The sequence below is a fragment of the Hyaena hyaena genome, unplaced genomic scaffold, assembly GCF_003009895.1.
Source record: "Hyaena hyaena isolate Hyena2069 unplaced genomic scaffold, ASM300989v1 scaffold_556, whole genome shotgun sequence".
In the NCBI taxonomy this organism is placed as follows: Eukaryota; Metazoa; Chordata; class Mammalia; order Carnivora; family Hyaenidae; genus Hyaena; species Hyaena hyaena.
In genome coordinates, this window is record NW_024081189.1 from 88,128 (window position 1) to 110,951 (window position 22,824).

The following is a 22,824-nucleotide window of genomic DNA, read 5'->3' on the forward strand; positions in this document are numbered from 1 at the left end:
TATGTTGTTTAATTTCATGTTGGCTGTAGAGGTCACTTAAATAAATAAAACCTTAACAAATTCTAGCAATGGGTGATGGGGGCTTAAGGAGGGCACTTGTGGTGAGCACCGGGTGTCTTCTGGAAGTGCTGAATCACTATATTGTGCAAGTACACTGTATGTTAATGAACCGGAATGTAAATAAAAACTTCAAAAAGATGTAATTAGCGGTTTCCAAAAAAGGAAGAAACTCCTTGTTGTTCCACTCTACGGCCCCCAGTAGTATGCAAATATATTTATGTAGTTTTCTGAAGAAACATATCTATGTACATGCTACCATTTATTTTTTTAAATGGGGTAAAATGAGACATCTTTCCTTGCACAGTCAAAGCAGTTTTTCAATTTCCTTCTTATTTTTATTATTTCAAGTTCATTTGAGAGAGAGAGAGAGAGAGGAGAGCGCGAGCGTGTGTGAGCACAGGAGGGACAGAGAGCGAGGGAGACAGAATCCTAAGCAGGCTCTGCACTGGCAGCTCAGAGCCCGACGCAGGGTTTGATCTCACAAACTGTGAGATCATGACCTGAGCTGAAATCAAGAGTCGGATGCTCAGTGGACTGAGCCCCCCAGGCGCCCCCACAGCAGTGTTTCTAATGAGTATAAAAGTATTCCATTGTGCAGCTGGACCACAACTTACTTCATTACAATACAAGAGGTCTCACAGCACACTGCCGTATTTGCTGGCTGCAGCGTGGGAATGTACGACGGTTTCCGGTTTGACTGTGATTACCAAATTGCCTTCACCCAGCTGTAAACTGACCATTCTTCCATCTGGGTGTTAGAGAAAGCTTGTATTTGCCTGCCTCCATCAACAGATGATTGATTATTATTTTTTTTTAATCAGGGAAAGGCGGTTCATGAAAAAGGCAGTGCTGTCCAATGTGTTTTACTAAGTGAAAGAAGCCAACCTGAAAAGGCCGCATACTGGAGGGTTCTAGCTATAGGATGTCTGCAAAAGGCAAAGCTGTGGAGACAGTAAGAAGAGCAGCGGTTTCCCAGGACTAGCAGATGGGGGAGGAGGAACAGGCAGAGCGTGGAGGAGGTTTAGGGCGTTGAAGCTATTCTGTACGACACTGCAATGGCGGACACGTCACTATACATTCGGCAAAACCACAGAACGTACCCCAGCAGCACTGGACCCTAATGTCAGCTATGATCTTTGGGTGATGATGGTGTGTCTAGGTGGCTCCCTCAGCTGTACCAAATGTACCGCCCCAGGGAGGGGTGTGGGTCATTGGAGAGGCTGTGGGCGTCTATGGAGAGGTGGGGACAGAACTCTCCGTACCTTTCACTCAATTTGGCTGCTGAAACTGCTCTTTAAAAATGTCTACTAAGAAAAAAAAGCAGGTCTTGGTTTGCTGAAATTGCATAATCCTCATTCTTTTGAGAATCAGCATTCCCTTTCTATGTTCATTGGTTAAGTATAATTTTTTGAATTAGGTATCAGACTCCTTTGCCCAGTTTTCTTTTCTTTTTTTAAAAAAGATTTTATTAGTTTTTTAATGTTTATTTTTGAGATAAAGAGAGACTGAGTGTGAGTGGGGGAGGGGGAGCAGAGAGAGGGAGACACAGAAGCGGAAGCAGGCTCCAGGCTCCCAGCTGTCAGCACAGAGCCCGATGCGGGGCTCGAACCCACGAGCTGCGAGATCATGACCTGAGCCGAAGTCAGACACTTAACCGACTGAACCAGCCAGGCACCCCCACAGACCTTTTATACAGTGTGCCAGAAAAATAGAATATTGGGGTGGGGGGAGGGAAACCCGGCAAGTGTTCCTGGCAAAGACCGAGGGGCAAAAGCACGAAGAGACCGATTATTATGTAAATGCCTTTATTGGAACTAATACGTTGCTACCAGATTACATCACTTTTCAGAGTTAGAGTAACATGATGATCTTGGAAACCACAGCAAGCAGCTGGACACAGCAAGAGCACATTAGGTCCCACAGATAAGATTTTCAGCCTTTAGTGACCACATCTCCTCGTCTTAGGTGTCGAATTAGAACAGTGACGGCGCACCTAGCACGCTTGGCTAAGTGTCAGCGGTCCGAGCACGCTCTCTCCTCAAACGTGTCATATTCAACAACAGTTTTAAGTCTAAAGAGAGAGTCGGAGGATACAGGGTGTAAACCAAATAAGCGCACACCGAACCAAGTGTTTTAAGACGAAATAGGTCAACTGGTTACAGCTTTGGGGGGAGAGGGTAGGGTACGCAATCCGAAGGGGCATTTCTTCCTCTACCTACAATGTATGGTTTTTACTTACTTGAAGACCCCTTAAAAAAAGTAGCAAAATCAGCAGTCTTGTTTAATGTAATCAAAATATTCTTAAATGTACAAAAGAGATCATGTAGAAAGAATACTGTAAAAAGATACTGATTTCAAGAATAAAAGAATATGAAAAGCTTCTATTACATTCCGCACAGCCAGTTACTTCTGCCAATTTTCAGCACTACGAAGAGAAAGCCAAGGATACTCATCTCCAAATACCCTCTGACCACGGTTCTTGAATGAGAACCGGCGTACTGGATGGAAAGCGAAATTATGGTCTAATAATATTCATATCCAATCGTCTATGCACGTCCCAAGATGTGGACATTCTAGGAGGGAAAACGATACACAGAAATAACATACAGCGATGGGAAATGTCAAGGGCAGCCATCTAGGAGGAGAGAGTAAATGATTTGGCCGTAGCACATTTCAGGGATGCCTGACAAATCCAACTTTGACAATGGGAAAGAGGAGTCATTTTCCTTAAAGCTCTTTCCCCTGTGGGCTCTCAGGATGAGTAGTCTTATTAATCAAAACTATAAATCCTTTAAACGACCAACAGTTCCTTAAGCCATGAGCACTTCGCCTAGAAATAGCTGACTGATAATCATGCACCTGGGAGCAAGTTGGGTTTTTTATTCAAATGGGGTTATTTTACACTCTCTTCATTCCCCTGCCCATCAAGCATGCAAACACGGTCATGACCATCTTGGGCTTGACTTCCACAAGGTCTTCAGGGAGAGCATACACCCGGGCTCCGATTCTTCTAGCCATTGACACCGCATACCTGTGTGTTGAGGAGACAGAGATTTAGATGAACTTCTTGGGAGTCAAAGACATGACAGGTAGGAGACAGCGATTTCCTTTTCTCATTTGGCTGGGATGCAAAGCTTTCATAATGAGAGTTCAGATGGGAACGATTTTACTTTTTGTTGTCCTCTGTTTTATTTGGTCTTAAAGTTTATTTTATTTATTTTGAGAGAGAGCGAGCATGTGTGGGAGAGGGGTAGAGAGAGAGGGAGACAGAGAATCCCAAGCAGGCTCTGTACTGTCAGCCAGAACCTGATGCACGGCTCGATCTCACAAACCAGGAGATCATGACCTGAGCCCAAATCAAGAGGTGGACGCTTAAGCTACTGAGCCACCCAGGTGCCCCTCAGTGCTGTTTTCTAAAGGTATACCTATAAACAGACAGGTATACCTAGCCAGATGAAACTCAATTTATGTCTTGATAGCTTATTTTATTTCCTTTTCTATGAGGTACCTGATCTATCCATGTCCTGTTTTTCATCAGGATGTTTGTCTTTAAATACTTCTTCTTCATCATCTATGATTATAGAAGTTTGGCCTTTGTCTCTTCTTTTTAATGCAAAAATTTCTCAAAATTGAGTGTTCATCGGGGCGCCTGGGTGGCTCAGTCGGTTAAGCATATGACTTCGGCTCAGGTCATGATCTCGCAGTTTGTGGGTTCAAGCCCCGCATCGGGCTCTGTGCTGACAGCTCAGGGCCTGGACCCTGCTTCGGATTCTGTGTCTCCCTCTCTCTCTCTGACCTTCCCCTGCCCACTCTCTGTCTCTCAAAATAGAATAAAGACGTAAAAAAAAAAAATTAAAAACATTGAGTGTTCAGCGTATGGTGTGTGTCACAGTTTTTTTCAGATGCTCAACCAACTGAGACACCCAGGCACCCCTGTTTTATTTTGTTTTGATGTCACTCTTAAATGACACCAGATTTTTAAAGCTCTATTTGGGACAGATTTATCCACTCCATTTCTCCAATATGCAATAAGAAATAATTTTGGAGCACTGATATGACTTGAACATGAATATATATTATATATATATAATTATCCAGACTGGCTATACAATCAAATGTTGACAGTTTCATTGAGCACGTAATAGGGTAATAGACACTCTCACGTGATCTTAGAGAAAGGGGCTGGAAAACTACATCACATGTCAAATCCAAGCCACTTTGGTGGACGCAACGCATCCTTTCATCCAATTGAGGGCGGGGACAGAGTTTACACAGTACATGGAGAGTGGTCAGAGCAAGGAACGGAAAGAGCACGTAAAGTAAGGGAGGAACCGATGTGTCCAGTGGAGGAAACTGACAAGAGCACACTTCAGTTAATACATGAGACATTTCCAGGCGTTTGCTCCCACAAATCTTTAAAGACGACCAACGTACTGAAAAAGGAAGTTTGTCAGTGGGCTGATTTTCGGTGTATGCTAGTCAAGCTTTCATGGGTTACCTGTAAAACCAAGTGACAGTCTAGGTCTTGGGTGAAGAAGGGAAGGGACAGGTGGAAAAGCCCTTGTCAATATTAGTGGATTGCAAAAATCCTTTTCTTCTTTTGTTTAATGTTTATTTATTTTTGAAGGAGAGAGACAGAGCATGAGCGGGGGAGAGGCAGAGAGAAAGGGAGACACAGAGCCCGAAGCAGGCTCCGGGCTCCAAGCTGTCAGCACAGAGCCTGATGTGGGGCTCGAACTCATGATCTGTGAGATCATGACCTGAGCTGAAGTTGGATGCTTAACTGACTGAGCAACCCAGGCGCCCCTGCAAAAACCTTTCAAGGCATCGTTTCGGCGGAGGGTTAAGCATTGTGCTCGTTCAGGGACCAAGATAATAAACTCAACATATGTAGTAAAGGTGATCTGTGGCCAGTAAAAGGGACATCAGTAAATAATGTGTTTCAAAAAAGAATATTTCTGTCTACTCTTATCCATGGCATGAATGTTCTCAGCTCATTTTCCTCTCATTGTTAAGTCTGTAGCTGAGTTGCATTCAAACACAAGCAATGTCATTTCGGTAATTCCCCGAAGCAACAACTGATTGAGCACCTACTAGGTCAGGCACAATGCTAGGCTTTTATAGATTTTATTCATTTCAAAATCTCTAAGTATCATTGCTTGCATTTAACTGATGAGGTGTCTGAGGCTCAAAGACATATCCTCAGGGGACACCATTTTCTTTTAAGTTTATTTATTTTTTAATATTTATTTATTTTTAATTTTTTTAAATGTTTGTTTTTGAGAGAGAGAGAGAGAGAGAGAGAGAGAATGAGCAGGGGAGGGGCAGAGAGAGAGGGAAACAGAGAACTCAAAGTGGGCTCCAGGCTCTGACCTGTCAGCACAGAGCCCGGCGTGGGGCTCGAACTCACGAACCGTGAGATCATGACATGAGTCGAAACCAAGAGTCAGACGCTTCAGCGAGTGAGCCCCCCAGGCGCCCCTCAGGGGACTCCATTCTTCAGCGGCCGAATCAGCGCAGGAAAGCAGACCTGCCTGGCTCTAGCCGGGATATTAATCATGACTGTCATCAGTATGTCTTACTTGGCATTATTGTGCTTGTCGTCTTCTGTCAGGTTGCCACTCTTAACAAGGTCATAGTTTATGCAGCCCGGCTGGATGGCATCGATTAAATCCACGACCGCCAAGCTGGAGCTGATCGTCTTGTCCTAGTGCGAAAGGACCATAAACCTGAGAGTTTCAGTCTGCACAAATTCACATGTGATTCCTGGTATAAAGCTGCCATAAACGAAGTCCAGTGACTTAAGAGAGTCTTGCCACTAGCCCCCCACAGATTCACACTGACAAAGAAACCCCAAAGGTCACCCTTCCAAAGTATTGATACTTTCCAGCAAACATAATTTCTAAGAGTCAAATGTGTACTTCGTACCTTAAAACTCTGAATGGAAGTTGATTTTCCAGCTTCACTCAATGTTCTGTTCACCCAGCTTACAATGATGTCGTCATTAGCTTTCTGCCCGTCTCCAAGGTCTTCCAGAACATTGAGGGTATATCTGAAAGAAGAAGCGGTGGCATTGTATGGAAGTGATGTATCACCGAATTCTACTCCTGAAACCAATATTTCACTGTGTGTTAACTAACCAGAATTTAAAGAAACATTTGAAAAGGAAAAATGAAATTTTGGGGGGTAACCTATGTAACTTAGAACTGTAACATAAACTAATAGGAAAACAAAAATAAAAGAAGCAGAAGAAAAGGTTCCAACCTACTTTTAGAAAAAATTTATTTTGAGAGAGAGAGAAAGAGAAGGGGAGAGACCATGAGCGAGTGCAAGTGGGGGAGGGGCCAAGAGAGAGGGAGTGAGAGAGAGAATCCTAACTAGGTTCCCCACCGTCAGCTCTGAGCCGGATGTGGGGCTCGAACTCACAAACCGTGAGAGCATGACCTGAGCCAAAATCAAGTCAGATACTTGGGGCACCTCGGTGGCTCAGCTGGTTGAATGTCATACTCTTAGTTTCAGCTCAGGTCATGATCTCGTAGTTTGTGGGTTTGAGCCCCGCATCAGGCTCCAGGCTGACGGTGTAGAGCCTGCTTGTGATTCCCTCTCTTCCTCTCTCTCTGCCTCTCCCCTGCTTGTACTCTGTCTCTCTCAAAATAACTAAACTTAAAAAAGGAAAGAGTTGGATGCTTAAATGACTGAGCCACCCAGGCGCCCAAGGTCCCAAGCTACTGTCGGAAAAAATACGCAAGCAACAAAAAGGTGCTTTATCTTTTATTTCTTTTATTCCTTAGGTGTGAAAGACTAAAGATTTTATAGGAAGAAATTCATACTCCACGAAAAAAAATTCAAGTAGCAGTGGCTCACCACTGCTCTACCCTTTGTACGTGGTGCTGGTTGGGGGATTTCAGTGCTTTTAAGAGTAAGCCCAACTGCAGGCACCTTTGTACTAGTCCAACCATGGCCATGACCTAAAAGAAGCTATGCTTTGGCTCAAGTCTGCATGCCAGGCTTCCTATCAAAACTGGGAAATAGTTTGGGTGGCTCAGGTGGTTAAGCATCTGACTCTTGATTTCAGCTCAGGTCATGATCTCACGGTTCATGAGATCGAGTCCCACATAATATCCATGTGCTGACAGCCTGTTTGGGATTCTCACTCTCTGCCCCTCCCCTGCTCATGCTTTTTTTAAAAATTTTTAAAATGTTTTATTTATTTCTGAGAGAGAGAGATAGGGAGAGACAGCGTGAGCAGGGGAGGGTCAGAAAGAGAGGGAGACACAGAATCTGAAACAGGCTCCAGGCTCTGAGCTGGATATCAGCACAGAGTCCAACATGGGGCTCGAACCCACGAACCGTGAGATCATGATTGGGGCGAAGTCAGACGCTTAACGGACTGAGCCACCCAGGCACCCCCTGCTCATGCTTCTCTCTCTCTTTCTCTCTCTTTCTCCCTTTCTCTCTCTCTCTCTCTCTCTCAAAATAAAGAAACTTAAAAAAAATAAACCCAGGAAATAGTCACAGTTCTGACTTTCAAGGAGGCATCTCCCACTGAACACCCAGCATGTATTTGTTACTTAAGCTCGCTTCGGAGTCTAAATGCAAACATCTCAAAGGCGCAGTCATTGACACGTCTGTCTGAAAGTTACAAGGACGAGATCACAGACCAGTATTACAGCGAAGGGTGAACACCTCAAACTGCGTACCGCACCTTCTCATCAGCTGCCAGACCAAAGCTAAAGTCAGAGTTTGGTTTCCATCATTCAGGTCCTGCCCTCCAATACCGACCAGGGAGAACTTGGCTGGATGCTTCCCCAGTTCAACAGCATAGTTGCAGTTTTCCAGCTGTAAACATACAAAAGGGAAATGGTTAACGATTTCTCGTGTGTCTACTCCGCACACGTAGGCGAGGATGTGCGTGCGATGGGGGGTGCCCCACACATCAAAAGAAGCCAGGACACAGTGCCTGTCCTCATGAAGCTCAGACTCAAGAGTTTTCCAACTGACAGTCACACTCGGAGAATGAGAACATCCTGGAACAAATCTGTGCAGCGACGTAACGATCTAACCTTTTTCATGTTGGCTCCAAGTTTGGGGTATGGGGGCTTGTTGACCTTACTCCAGTCGACAGGAACTTTAATTCGTTCATACAACTGTAAGATCACCAGCGCGTCTTGCAGGTCACTAAAGATTTGAAAAGACTTCAATCAGTGTTGTCACACAGCCGGACTTCATTTCATTAAAAGCAATGAATGATATACTGGTTAAATTTCTAAACCATAGAAAACCTGTCCATCGACTGAAGAATGGATAAAGAAGAGGCGGTGTACATACGTATACAATGGAATACTACTCGGTGATCAAAAAGAATGAAATCTTGCCATTTGCAACACCGTGGACGGAACTAGAGGGTGGCATGCTAAGCAAAAGAAGTCAGCAGAAGACATCACACACGTTCACTCATATATGGAATTTAAGAAACAAAACAGATGAACAGAGGGAAAGGGAAGGAAAACAGAGAAGGAGGCAAACCATAAAAGACTCTTAAATACAGAGAAGAAACTGGCGTTGCTGGAGGGGGTGGGGGTGGGGAGATGGGCATTAAGGAGGGCAACTTTTGGGATGAGCACAGCGTGTTATGTGTAAGTGATGAATCACTAAATTCTACTCCTGAAATCAATATTGCACTATATGTTAATTAACTGGGATTTACATTAAAAAAGTAAATAAGATAGAAAATCACAGATAATACCCAAGGCTCCTATTTTCTATCTGTCCCCCACACAAAGCTAACACCATCTTATTCACTTAAAATATTCATTGAGAGCTCACTGTTTGCAAGAAACTATTCTAGAAGCTGGGCACATAGGATAAAAATCGGTGGGCTTAGAGTTAAAGAGAGAGACAATAAACAAGGGTATGGATAGATAGATCATTTGATCTGGGGGTGTATATAACTGCTATGATGATAAAAAAAAAAGATGTAGGGTTAGGGGTTAAGGAGCGTTAGGTGGTGGTCAGGGTCTGAATTCCTGGCTTGAATGTAATAAGGGAGTAAGGCATTGGAGGCAGAAAAGGACATTCCGTGATGAAGAGAACAGGGAGCATGAAGGCCTCAAGACATCACGGATGGTCTACTTAAGGTATTTCTTGGTCTCTATTTCAAAATACTAAGTATCTGTTCCCTAGGGTGTTAGAAAGACATTCTTACATTCTTTCACTTAATGATCACGTAGAGGAATAATCTGGGCTTCTGCGTATTTGGAAAATGATGGTGGATGTCAACACTAAGCATTTTCCAATATAAATAACCATGTAAAGTAACTTCTTTGAGAGAGAGAGAGCGCGCGCGAATGGGGAGAGCATCAGAGGGAGGCACGGGGGGGGGGGGGACAGAGTCTTAAGCAGGCTCCATGCTCAGTGCAAAGCCCAACACGGGGCTCGATCTTGAGCCGAAATTAGGAGTCAGACGTTCAACCAACTGAGCCATCCAGTCACCCTGTAAACTAACATTTAGAAATTGTTTCAAGCTATCATTGTTACTGTGGCATCGATTCATGATGTTCCTAACTGTTTATAATAAAAGTAGAAAAGCTTACGCATAGAGATGGTTTACGTGGGGATTAACACCAAGAGAGTTCATCCAGTTACGGAAGGTTCTTTCTTCACGAGTCTCTCCTATTAAGAATATTCACAAAGTTTATATATTAATTAAGCACCTTGTATATGTGCATTTAATATTGAGATTATTTCATTTCCTCTGTATAGATCTAGAAGTTTTCTCCAATATGAATCTCCAAACTTTCTAAATACATTCTCTCTAGATACAGGCTTTTCATTTTTTTAAAGTTCATTTCTTTATTTTGAGAGAGAGCATGTGAGGGGGGACAGGGGCAGAGAGAGGGAGAGAGAGAGGGAGGGAGAGAGAGAGAGAAGAGAGAGAGAGAGAGAGAGAGAGAGAGAGAGAGAGAGAATCCGAAGCAGGCTCCATGCTGTCAGCATGAAGCTCAATGTGGGGCTCAATCTCACAAACCATGAGATCATGACCTGAGCCAAGTTTGAGAGTTGGACGCTTAACCAACTGAGCTACCCAGGCACCCCTAGAAACATTTTTTAAAAATCTATTCCATTTATTTTATAATTAAAGAATACAAATTTAGAACCAGTTAAACAATTTAGAGGTTTATGAATTTTTAATAATCTTCTCTGCCTTGTAATCCTTCCACAATATATCCTCAAATTCCCATACCTCAGAAGTAACGGATGTTGGGGCGCCTGGGTGGCTTAGTCGGTTAAGCGTCCGACTTTCGCTTAGGTCATGATCTCGCGGTTTGTGGGTTCGGGCCCCACGTCGGGCTCTGTGCTGACTGCCAGCTCAGAGCCTGGAGCCTGTTTCAGTCTGTGACTCCCTCTCTCTCTGACCCTCCCCTACTCACGCTCTCCTCCTAGATATAAATAAAACATTAAAAAAAAAAAGAAGTAACGGATGTTGTCAGTTTTACATTTAAAAAAATGATAAATTCTAAGCTACACATGAGTACTCCTTTTACATGCTTATAATACTACAGCAATAAGTTACTTGAAGCTGGAAAAGCATACAATTTAAAGATTTTAAATTTTAATTTAAAATTTAATTTAGATTTAATTTAAATACTTTAAAGTAATATCAGTGGCTATTCAAGGAATGACTATTACATTTGTTCATTTTTGAATCTGATACTTCATGCATATATAATCTGGAAAAGGTAAACTCTGCTTTTCCCAAACTTAAACAATTACCATATGTTATTATTATTACTTATTATTATTTATTTTTGGTTTTAGTTACTTTTGAGACAGAGAGAGACAGAGCACGAGTGGGGGAGGGGCAGAGAGAGAGTGAGACACAGAATCTGAAACAGGCTCCAGGCTCTGAGCTGTCAGCACAGAGCCCGACGCGGGGCCCAAGCCCACAAATCGTGTGATCGTGACCTGAGCTGAAGCCGGACGCTTAACTGACTGAGCCACCCAGGCGCCCTTTATTATTATTTTAAAGATATTTATTTATTTATTTAGAGCATGAGAGCAGGGAAGAAGGGCAGAGGAGAGAGAGAGGGAGAGAGAGGGAGAGAGGGAGAGAAGGAGGGAGGGGGGGAGAGAGAGAGAGAGAGAGAGAGACTCAAGCAGGCTCTACACTCAGCACAGAGCCCGATGCAGGGCTTAACCCCACAACCCTGGGATCATGACCTGAGCCGAAATCAAGAGTCAGACACTCAACTGCCTGAGCCACTCCGGTGCCCCTTAAAGATTTTCCTTTTTGTGGCACCTGGGTGCTCAGTCGGTTAAGCGTCTAACTTCGGCTCAGGTCATGATCTCACGGTTGACGAGTCTGGGCCCCACGTCGGGCTCTGTGCCGGCAGCTGAACCTAGAGCCTGCTTCGGATTCTCTGTCTTCTGGTCTCTCTGCCCCTTGCCTGCTCACTGTCTCTCTCTGAAAAGTAAATACACATTAAAAAAAATTTTTTTAAATTTATTTTTAAGTAATCTCTATACCCTATGTGGGGATCAAATTCACAATCTCGAGACCAAGACTTAGCATGCTCTACTGACTCAGCCAGCCGGGCGCCCCTATTATGCTTTGAGTAGGGGTGTAGAAAAGGAATCCAGGCGAGTTCTAGTTACTCTAATTGTGGATGAATGAAATAATACTGCAAATTTATAGGTCAAATGTAATGCGTATGTACATTTTTTGGGTGAGAGGTTTAAAATAAGTAATCTAATTCTAAAATATGAAAACAAAGGGCTGGTTTACTAAGTGGCCGTGAGTCAAGTGAAACATGATTCCTTTCTAAGTTTCCTTGTATCATCCTTTTGTATTGTTGCTACTTTTCACTCCGCCTTTGGGTCTACTTTCAGCAGATATTTGCCAACGGAAAGTGGATAAGGAAACTTATTACGTCAAGATCTTGAAATCATCGTGGCCTATGTATTTCTACTCCTTAGTCCTGCACGTTAGACTGCGAGAGACCGTCACTTACCTTCCAATAGAGTCCAGTCGATATCCTGGTTCTCTGGCTTGGTCAGTGCTGGGTATTTATTAAACAGGTTAGCCACAAAGGCCAAGTTCAGTTTGGGGTTTCCACTGACAACATCAGCCGGGGTAACAAACTGTCTGCAACCTAGCTTGTCTGCTTGTTGAAGCATACTCTCCGCTCTCTTCAAATCATCTGTTTCCTGTTAAAGTAAAATAAGAAGACATATTTGAAAAGGCCAAAAATACTAAAAATATAGAAATGTTTCCCTACAATGATAGGCTGGATATACAATTCTAATTTCTCTTAGCCAACACATAGTACTTATTATAAAATTGTTCCGAATGCAACAGAAAGTTGGCTGTATTTGATTGCAGTACCTTAAAAACACCCTAGGTGGCACCAGATCACTTAGCTAAGGATACTACATTTAATTCCATTGGGATTACATCTGCTAAAACTCATCAAGTAAAAAGCGAAAACTGGTCAGAATTTTCAGGCGGGCCCTAAAGAAGGCGTAAGACTGAAAAAGAGAAAATAATTATGGGAAAATATTTTGAAAATAACAATCAAGAATCACAGTTTTCAATGATTTGCTTTCAGGTTTCAATTGTATATTTCAAATTATAGTTTTTCTCTTCAAGGATGTTTTTTTGTGGTTTGCAGTTTGCTTGACTTAACTTTTCCACCCAGGAAGAAGCAATGTTGTCCATTTCTGCAACGAATACTTACTTTCAACGAATTCCTATGACTCCCAACTTGTTCTCTACTTCCCCATTCTATTTTTTTAATGTTTATTTACTTATTTTGAGAGAGAGAGAGAGCACACCAGCGTGAGTGGGGGAGGGTAGAGAGAGAGGAAGACAGAGAATCTCAAGCAGGCTCTGCACTGTCAAGCGCAGAGCCCAACACGGGGCTCGAATCCAGAAAATCTGAGATGATGACCTGGGCCAAAACCAAGAGTCAGAAGCTCAACCAACTGAGCCACCCAGGTGCCCACGCCATTGTTTTTTTTCCCCTCCTTTTCTTTTCCCCCTGGAAAGACACATGCTGAGCTCTTGCTCAACATCGGGTTTGGTGAAGAACTGTTGTTATCTAGTCATTTCAGACCAATGTCAAAATTACAGGTTCTCAGACACCCAGTTCCCGCCCCCCCCCCCCCTCAATGCTACCAGTAAAAAGCATGGAGCCGCAGGAGGCACAGCTGCCGTGGGATTCTCTGTTTCTAGTGACTTCTGCTTGGAAAAGAATAGGGCAACACTCTGGGAAGTTCCTACATCTATATACTAGTTTGCCCCAGGGCAAACGTAGCACTTCTAGAGAACAGTGTCCTGTGTAAAAGGGTTTTACAATCCATGGGAAAAGAAGGGATAAAGATAAAGGAAACTTGAGGAAAGTTACTTTGAAACTAACCTGTCCAGAAAGTATAATTTGATGGTTTTAACTTGGTCTTTAATGGGTGGTGCTAGCCTTAGTTTTTTTAACCTCCAGTGAGGTACCTTGACTCTATAGATTCCAGCACAGTGTGTATTTAGTGCGCTGCCCTTGTAACCTTCTGCAGTCAGTAACCACCAGCAGACTGGCAACTGAGCGGGATTCAACCTTTCTACAGGATTCTCTGTGAGCATAGTGAGTTCCTCTCATTGGGCCTTCTGTATTTCTTGTAGTCTGTCACTTATTACTTTACTATTGTTTGGTTTATGCTATTTACCAGCTTTATCTTAAAAAGCCTCCCTTATTGAGCATCTTGGCATTCTATTTTTTTTAAAACATTTTATTTTATTTTTTGAGAGACAGACAGAGCGTGAGCAGGGAAGGGGCAGAGAGAGAGGGAGACACAGAATCTGAAGGAGGCGCCAGGCTCTGAGCTGTCAGCACAGAGCCCGACGTGGGGCTCGAACCCACAACAGTGAGATCATGACCTGAGCTAAAAGTCAGACGCTCAACAGACTGAGCCACCCAGGCACCCCTCATCTTGGCATTCTTAATGAAGCCAGTATTTTATACAGTATTGGAACGGAAGGAAGCTTTTAAAATAGATGAAAACAAAACATTTAAATAGTCAAATATACAACAGTGAAATAAAAGTAACCAAATCAGAGGATATATATGCAAAAATAACTTCAGCTCCTATCTCACACCATATTCAAAATTAACCCCAAACATATATTTCTAGATGTCAAAAGCCAAACTATAAAATGCTCCAGGAGAAAACATAGGAGGAAATATTTGTGACCTTGTATTATGCTAAAATTTCTGAGATACAACATCAAAGGCATGATCCATAAAAGAAAAACTGACTAAAGCTGACCTTGCTAACAGTAAGGACATCTGTTTTTTGAAAAACATTGGGAGAAAACATTTACAAATCACATATCCGATACAGGATGTGTATCCAAAATACATAAAAGCCTTCAAAACTTGCTAATAAGAATATGGAAACCAACTTGACAATAAAAACTATTTAAAAAAAAAAATAATCCTGAGGCCAAAAAAAAAAAAACTTGCTAATAAGAAAAACAGTGTGATTAAAAATGGGCAAAATGTTTGAACGATAACCGTAGGGTGGGAAATAACCATATAAAAAGGGTCAACATCATTGGTCTCTAGGGAAATACAAATTAAAACTACAATGACAGATCATTCAGCGAAATAACCATATAAAAAGGGTCAACATCATTGGTCACTAGGGAAATACAAATTAAAAGTACAATGACAGATCATTCAGCACCTGTTAGAATGAGTCAAGTTAAAAGGGCTGACCACGCGGAAGCGGAAGCGTTAGTGAGGACGTAGAAGAACTGGGGGCAATGTAAAATGGTATAACCACTTTGGAAAATGAATTGGCAGCTTCTTAAAAAAAGTTAACCATAACCAATAACCTAGGTATTTCCCAAAGAGAAATGAATGCATATATTTATCCAAAGACTTCTATACCGATGTTCCTAACGGCTATAGCTGTAATAGCCCCAGACCGGAAACAATCCAAATGTGCAACAGGTGCGTGGGTTAACAGAGTGCGGTATATCCATTCACCAGACTATAATTCAGCATTAAAAAAAGGAATGAATTTACGATACAGGTGACATCATGAGTGAATCTCAAAATAATCAGGCCGAGGGAAAGGAGACACACACAAACAGAATACATTACCACAGGGGTCCATTTATATAAAATCTGCAAATATTCAAATAATGTAAAGTGGAAGAAAGCAAATCAGTGGTTGCCTGGGAAGGGGGAGGAGGGGAAAGGGGCAGGAAGGAATTACAAAGGATCAAGAGAAAACTCGGTGTGATCATGGATATAAAAAGATCAGTCATCAATCAGGCCCCAAAGAAGGTCTAAGGCTGAAAAGGATGAAGAAGAACCCTGAACAACAGGGGAAACGTGTGAGTACAGGCTCAGAGGTAAATTGAGTGCTTGTGGGGCACAGACTAGTGGGAAGCCTCGCTGGCTAGGAGACCTGGAGCAAGATTGTGTAGGGCCTTAAATGCTAAGCAGAACATTTCAGACTAAAGTCTAGAGTCAATGGGAATCCTTGAAGGACTCTGAGGAGGGAAGAGAGAAAGGAGTGTTTTAAGATCAATCAGGGAAGACTGAATGGAGAAGAGCTGTATCAAAATCAGAATCAGTTAGTATACTGGTGCCGTTTATACAACTATAAGGTCAGCTGGTTAGTCTTCCCAGACAGCTCCCTAGTGCCCAGGATACCCCTCATCCATACCAGAGTCTCACTACACAACATACAGACAGAAATGCAAGTACACAAGTCAGTTACAAGTTCGGTTCCGATAAGGGCAGTGTAAATGGCTTAGACAGTGTAATCCACTCAACCCCCGCTGCATATAGGACAGAACATGTGGATTTTCTTTTCTTCTTCTTCTTTTTTAAGTAGGCATGGAGTGCAATGCGGGGCTTGAACTCACGAACCGTGAGATCATGACCTGAGCTGAAACCAAGAGTCAGACACTTAACTGACTGAGCCACCCAGGCGCCTCCAAATTAGTACAGTGCATCCTATATCTAACAGGTACAAAGAACAAATTAGGGGAACTTAGAAACTTGAGACTAAATAGTCTAGTCCAACTCCTTACTGTATGGATGAGCTAAGTGAGATCCAATATGGGGAAGAAATCTGTCCAAGGTCACTGAACCAATCCGTGACGTAAGCAGGGAATACGTTCCATGAGTGATTCCCCATATTGGATTTCAGGGACCAGCAGTTTGTAAACATTCATATCGCTCTCAACACAGGAATATTACAGATGCAGCTATGAATATATGGTCACTAAATCTCTTACTGTGATGATAATCCAAACATCTGGAAAAGGTTAGTTTCTAGCACTCATTTCCCCACCCTCGCTTTGAATATTTTATGCAATCCACATAAACCAATAGCGCCGTCATTAGAGAACTCACAAACTGTCAAAATAAACCAAAGCTAATAATCTTCCTGCCTTTGAATTACACCCACAGTAGTAAATTTTAAAATAATGCTTCAAACTGTCACCACCACATGCGATCACAACAATTCTTGCTCTTTAGAAGAAGCTGATGATTTTCTACGACTGTAGAATTTCAATACTTACATTGAAACCTGACATGTTAATATCTATCCGTGGTTCCCCTTCCTTTTGTCCTTTTGGAGCAATTTGATTGAGAAGATGGAAATAGGCTTTGGAATCCTACAAGTGAATTGAAAATTTCAGTGAGATCACATTTCAAAGAATGAATGTATCTTCTTGTCCCACATTTGGAAGGATATTTGCACTGGATTTTGGGAGAACGTATGGCAGAAAACTCTGCCTTCGACTCTAACAGATCTTTCCCCCAGAAAAGTCCATCTATCTGGCCTAATGTCTGCCTTGAATATGGATAACTGGATTTCATCACGACTTCACAACTGATGAACATTACCAATTCAATAATGCTAGTAAACACATAACTAGTTCTGTACCTTCACTGAATTACTGAAGTCAATAAGCTTGGTAGACAAAACAAGCAAGAAAAGAAAGTAGGAGCAGAAATCCAGGAAGCATAGGGAAAGAGAAAACAAACAGGTTACATCATTACAAAACACGATATACACCATAACCTACGGAGAAGAGATGAGCCGTGTTAAAAGATGTACTTGGTTGTAGATTTAAAAGACCATTTTTAAACGAGTAACACTTGGGTGGGTGAAATAACATTTAACACTTTGTGACCTGAATATACTTAACCGAACACGATTTTCTTTTTGTTTTGAGCTCCTGAATTCATTCATTGTTTGAATGTTTCTGCTTGGAATTCCAATAAGTAAAACAAAGCGGTGCCGCTCGTACGGGGGTGGGCTGGGTGAATTCAGGCTGTGTGGACACGCCACAGAATAGAACTTGAAAACCGCTGGACCACCACAAACATTTAATAAGCTTCTGCCTTCAGGGGACGGAACCTGAAGTCAAGGCTCCTTAATCCTGCTGTATTGGAAGAGCACCTTCCCAGCGGTGATCAGTTTCTATTACTGACCCTTGACAGTCCAGACAGGCTATAAACGAACGTTTCTCCTAGTAACCTCTGTAGATTACGTGCACCCTAATCCCCTGGGGGAAGTTGTTCAATACGTAGATTACTGGATCTAAACCCAGACCTACCAATATGAATCCCTGGGAGCTGCCCAGACAGCTGCATCTTAAATGAGCGAAGGCAAGTGAGTTTGATACATAACGCGATAAACGATTCCAAGAATGGGGAAAATCGGGTGAGTGAAATCCATTTCAGAGCAATTCATGAACTGCAAACCCAGATGCTACCATGAGCAGGCATAGGATTTGCCTCCCTGTAATAGGGCATTTACTGTTGCGAAAACATTTTCGCTCACAATTTCTTCCTCAAGGTGCAGAAACAACTCATAATCAAATCCTGCACACTTGAGAAGAACAGGTAAAGAGCAGTGTATTTACTACCCTGAAAAGGGCTTTACAGGTGGAAACTGAACTTGAATACAGATACATTGGAAGCCCTCTCACACATTACCGAACAATCCTTTGCTTTTTAAAAAGATTCAAGGCAGGCTTTATTTTTTTTTAACAGTATTTTGTACACTGAAAATACATCCCAGAACAGAAAATCCATTTCTGAGTGGTTTTCAAAAACACATTTTGCATAAAGCAAAAATACACTGGGCCTAAAGTTCTGTGTAAGTTAAAAGAAGGGGCGGCTGGCCTGCTGGTCTTATAATCTGGGAGCATTCCTTAGGTTTCACTGATGAAATCACTACTGCCAACACGCCATGACTTCCTCGCACCGCTGAACACATTGATAGGACCGCAGACTACTGTTTTCATAGCCCTGTGGGCCAGTGACATCTGGATGAAGATCCCTGAATTTGTTCCCTGTGTCCCAACATCCGGATTTTGGAGAGAGCCAAATCAATCCATGAGGACTCTGTGATATTTGCTACGGTAATTATGGCCCCCTCTCTCCGGGAGGCCGAAGCAAATGCGGTAAAAGAATGCTACCGACGTCTCCTTCCTCTGCTAGTTTTCTCTTACTGCTCATGAGCAGCGAATGCCAACATTTAACACAAGAAATGTTGGTAGGTCTTTTTTTTTTTTTTTTAAAGGACTTGGTTCTTTTTCTAAGTTTATTTTTAAGAGAGAGCACAAGTGGGGAAGGGGCAGAGAGAGAGAGGGAGACAGAGGATCAGAAGCAGGCTCCGCACTGTCGGCACAGATCCAGACGCGGGGCTCGATCTCACAAAACGCGAGATCATGAACTGAGCCGCAGTCGGGCGCTTAACTGACTGAGCCACCCAGGCGCCACTTTGCAGGTCTGTTATGTGCCAGGTACGCGTTAGAGGTGGGATTGTGCAGGAGAGCCCTAGGCCAGGGGCTGAGGCAGGAGACACAGACATATGTAAAAACTCATCACTACCCTCAGGAACTCAATGTCTAATGGTCGGAGCACGAGAGAAGAGAAGCCACATATGAAAGATGAAGGGGAATCTCGGGGCCCTTTTCTCTCTCTCCTAGGGCTACCCTAACAGGTACACTGAGGTCTGGGAAAGGGAGTTAGGAAGACAACGGTCACGGCTCACCCTTTTATACTCCATGTTTAACAGTAGGGAGGACATAAAAGGTAGGACTAGAATACTTCTACTCTTTTTCACAGAAGGAGAGCTACACTTGGAGCTAGTGCTCTTTATGAGGTTTCGTCTCTACCGAAAACTACCGTCGGGGCCAAGGGCCAACAAAGGCCTGCTGACACACACTGGCAGGATCTCTCCCGCTGTTCTGCCAGGGTCAAGTCACCCAAGTCATCGTATCGCCCAAGAGCGTGATGGGTCTCCGCACGGTTACCTTGATGTCAGCACTAAAGTTGTTGATTTTTTGCCAGCCCGAGTTTTCCAAATGAAAGTTGGCCCACCGAAGCAGAAGCTCCTCCGGGGACAATTTCATAAGCTCCTCCAAAGTCTCCCCGTCTCGAAGCAAGGCGGCCAGGGCTACAAGGAAAAAACCCCCACAACCAATACGTTATCTGACAATGGTCGTTGTAGGTTCATTTGGTCTTCTGACGCTCCGTTAAGTAACGGACGTGCAAAACCTGGCACGACCTAGTTCCTCAGGTTTAGCTACCGAGAGTCTAATAAAAGATAAGTCTACAAGGAGATAATTATGCAATGATATAAAGATACTGTTATGAGAATACACAGCAAATATACAATATTGTAACTTATTTTCTTTGTCATTCTTCACATTCCAAATGGCAAATAAGTGACAGGGTTGTTGTTTTTTTAATGTTTATTTTATTTTGAGAGAGAGAGAGAGAGAGAGAGAGAGAGAGAATATGTGTGCGTAGGCAGGCAAAGAACAGAGAGACGGAGAGAATCCCAAGCAGGCTGTGTGCTCAGCCTGTGGTACACCGCCCAGGACACACACCGGCTGTATCGCGTACGCTTATATATTCTACAACTCCATGATGTGATATAAAACCCTTTGCCCTAAGAAGGATGATGCTTCTGCTGGGTCACGAACTATGTGGCCATCAAGGGCAGGATAGCATAGTTCTGGAGAGCTCTAAATCTGTGACAGAATATAAAAAGTATTAAAAATAATAGGAGCTGGTGCACAGTGGTGTAGACCTGAAGGTGGGGACGGCGTGGGGGTGTGTAGGCAGATTAGAAAATAATAGAGACCAAGTTTGGAGACCTTGGGAACGTTCCTTCAACTCTCTGTGCTTTCGTGTCTTTATTGTAAAATGAATTCTAAAGTGCCAGGCAAACGTTAATTACCACTAAACAAGAAAAGTTGTAATCAGGCTGTTTTCCTGAATGACACCATAGCATTACCTTCCGTTAATTCTAGTTATCACCTAGTCACCTCAATTAAGTGAAAGCACCGCAGTCGGCATGACCAGGAACAAAATAACCAATCAACAACTTTCCAAATAGTGACTGGATTCCATTACCTTCATTCCTGCTTAATTCAATGTCGGCGAACAAACCGATCTTAATGATCTGCCAAAGGAGTCCCAGAACCAGGTGAGGTTTCCCAGCGCGCAAATCCTCTGCACCGATGTTCACAACGTGACACCCAATGGCAGAAGCAGAGTTCAGTGCCAAGTTCAAGTTTTCCTGCAAGACAGCCAATTTACACATTTGCTTCTTAGGAGTCTACTCCCTTGACTGAACATAATGCACAATGAGGAAATGGATTTGAGGCCATACAGGATCCATAGAAAACAAATTCCAGACTTTGTGTTCAGAGCGTAGCTAAAACAAATCGCAACCTTCTTGTGACTGTCCTTTCCAGAATTCCATGGGAAGTTAACTTGGTATTTTTATTTGGTCTCTTATTTGGTCCTTTCTCACGAAAGGAAATGGTCGAGAGACTAGAGGCAGTATATCCATGTGGGGTAAGTGTACTTTTTTTTTTTTTTAAGATTGTATGTTTAAGGAATCTATACTCAACACAGGGCTCAAACTAACAACCCCCGAGATCATGAGTTACACGCCCTACTGACTGAGCCAGCTCAGTCTCAACTGTTGGGTTTCCCAAAATGCCTAAATGACGTTTATTCCATGCACCCGAAAAAGTTCTAGAGGTCTGAGTCTCCACATCCCAAGAGGTGCTCTCGCCTGAGGGAATTTTGTTATCTCACAGGGTAATACTCACTTGATGGAAAAGAAGAATGTTCCATTCCTTAAGCGTGCTAATTAACTAAAAGCTTAAATAATTTTATTTCTGCATGCTTGAACACAGAATGTAATGAAAAGCACATAGGGCTTTGGAGTTAGACCTGGATTTGAACTTCAGTTCCAACATTAACCTCGGGCAAACTCAGAAGCCTTTGAGTTGCTCTGCTCTCCTCTGTCAAATCTGGACAATGGTCCTAAACTCAAGAGTTGTTATGAGAATTACATGGGGAGATACACAGGGCAGAACCTATAATCTACAGAATAGGTCCTCACATCGTAGTTTCCCGAAGGGGGCAGGGCAGACCACCGCGCACCTGAATGATGAAGGGTGTAAGTTTCTTCTTGTTGATGGCTCTTTCATCAATTGTATCAGGAACTGAGAGGTTGATCATTTTACTGAAACAGAAATCAAACAAGGAGTTGGTTTACTTGTAAAGAGCTGTAAATATCCCAAATATGTTAAGGCTTATCCCAACATGTCACTCCTGTAATCTGAAAAAAAAAAAAAAAAATAAATGCAATATGTGATTTTCATCATGTTGATCACACAAAAAAGCTACACCTGTGAAAAACTCAAGCTGAGAAAAAGATCAACACGTTTGGTTCAGTAGCTGGGTGTTTCAGAGTTGGGGATTGGGGGCATACATTCTCATTTAGATTTTTTGTATTTTCCACAGTATTTTATACGAATAAATAACTTGGCTATTGAAAAAGCCTTACTGAATAATTAAAAAAAATTTTTTAAGGTTTATTTTTGAGAGAGAGAGAGAGAGACAGAGTGTGAGTGGGGGATGTACAAAGAGAGAGAGGGAGACACAGAACCTGACACAGGCTCCAGACTCTGAGCTGTCAGCACAGAGCCCGATGCGGGGCTTGAACCCATGAGCTGTGAGATCATGACCTGAGCCGAAGTCGGACACTTAATTGACTAAGCCACCCAGGCACCCCCTGGATAGATTTTAAAAACAGATAAAATCCCACACTGAAATTGTGTCTCTTCTAGATTATGTAATTGACAACTAAAAATGACCATTAATTCACAAGGAGATAAATTCATTCAGCGTGAGATTCTTTCGTTCACCATATTTCCTGAGTGCCTAAATGAGGAGTCAGGCACGACATTTGGTGCTAATTCAGTGGTGAGAGAAAGAAAGGTTCCACTAATTAGACTAGAATCTGGGACGTCTTTGGAAGAATCTCATTTGGTAAAATTTGGACTTAGATGCCAACATTTTAGATGTTTATAAACATTGCCCTAAACATGCTACTCTGCACAGGGAAAAACCATGCTTCTCTCCGTGTACAATGTTAATATAAAATAAATAGCATCATGTGATTATTTTTCTGTACTAAAACACATGGGGGCACTATTTCTTTAGTGCCTATATGTGGACAGAAGAGGGGATCTCTTACGGTTTTTAATAACATTATTTATTTATTTATTTATTTATGTTAGAGAGAGAGAGTGCGAGCAGGGAAGGGGCTGAGAGAGAGAGAGAAAGCATGAGAGAGGGAGAGGCAGCAAGAGAGGCAGAGAGAGAATCATAAGCAGGCTCTGCACTAACAGCTAAGTGCCTGAAG

At 42.6% G+C, this 22,824-nt stretch overlaps 1 protein-coding gene across 2 annotated transcripts in view; it reads right to left on the reverse strand.

Moving 5' to 3' along the window:
- Window positions 1-1,848: 1,848 nt before the first annotated feature.
- PLS3 (plastin 3) overlaps window positions 1,849-22,824 on the reverse strand; it is an 88,906-nt gene continuing 67,930 nt past the window's right edge. For both annotated transcript variants that reach the window (XM_039256077.1, XM_039256078.1), the window contains 11 exons: window positions 21,558-21,639; window positions 20,514-20,679; window positions 19,406-19,548; window positions 16,655-16,750; window positions 12,072-12,267; window positions 9,654-9,732; window positions 8,124-8,238; window positions 7,766-7,899; window positions 5,989-6,112; window positions 5,643-5,767; window positions 1,849-3,091 (listed from right to left, as the gene is read on the reverse strand). In XM_039256077.1, coding sequence (XP_039112008.1) covers window positions 2,959-3,091; window positions 5,643-5,767; window positions 5,989-6,112; window positions 7,766-7,899; window positions 8,124-8,238; window positions 9,654-9,732; window positions 12,072-12,267; window positions 16,655-16,750; window positions 19,406-19,548; window positions 20,514-20,679; window positions 21,558-21,639 — 1,393 coding nt within the window. In that variant the 3' untranslated portion in view covers window positions 1,849-2,958. The remainder of the gene's footprint in view (window positions 3,092-5,642; window positions 5,768-5,988; window positions 6,113-7,765; window positions 7,900-8,123; window positions 8,239-9,653; window positions 9,733-12,071; window positions 12,268-16,654; window positions 16,751-19,405; window positions 19,549-20,513; window positions 20,680-21,557; window positions 21,640-22,824) is intronic.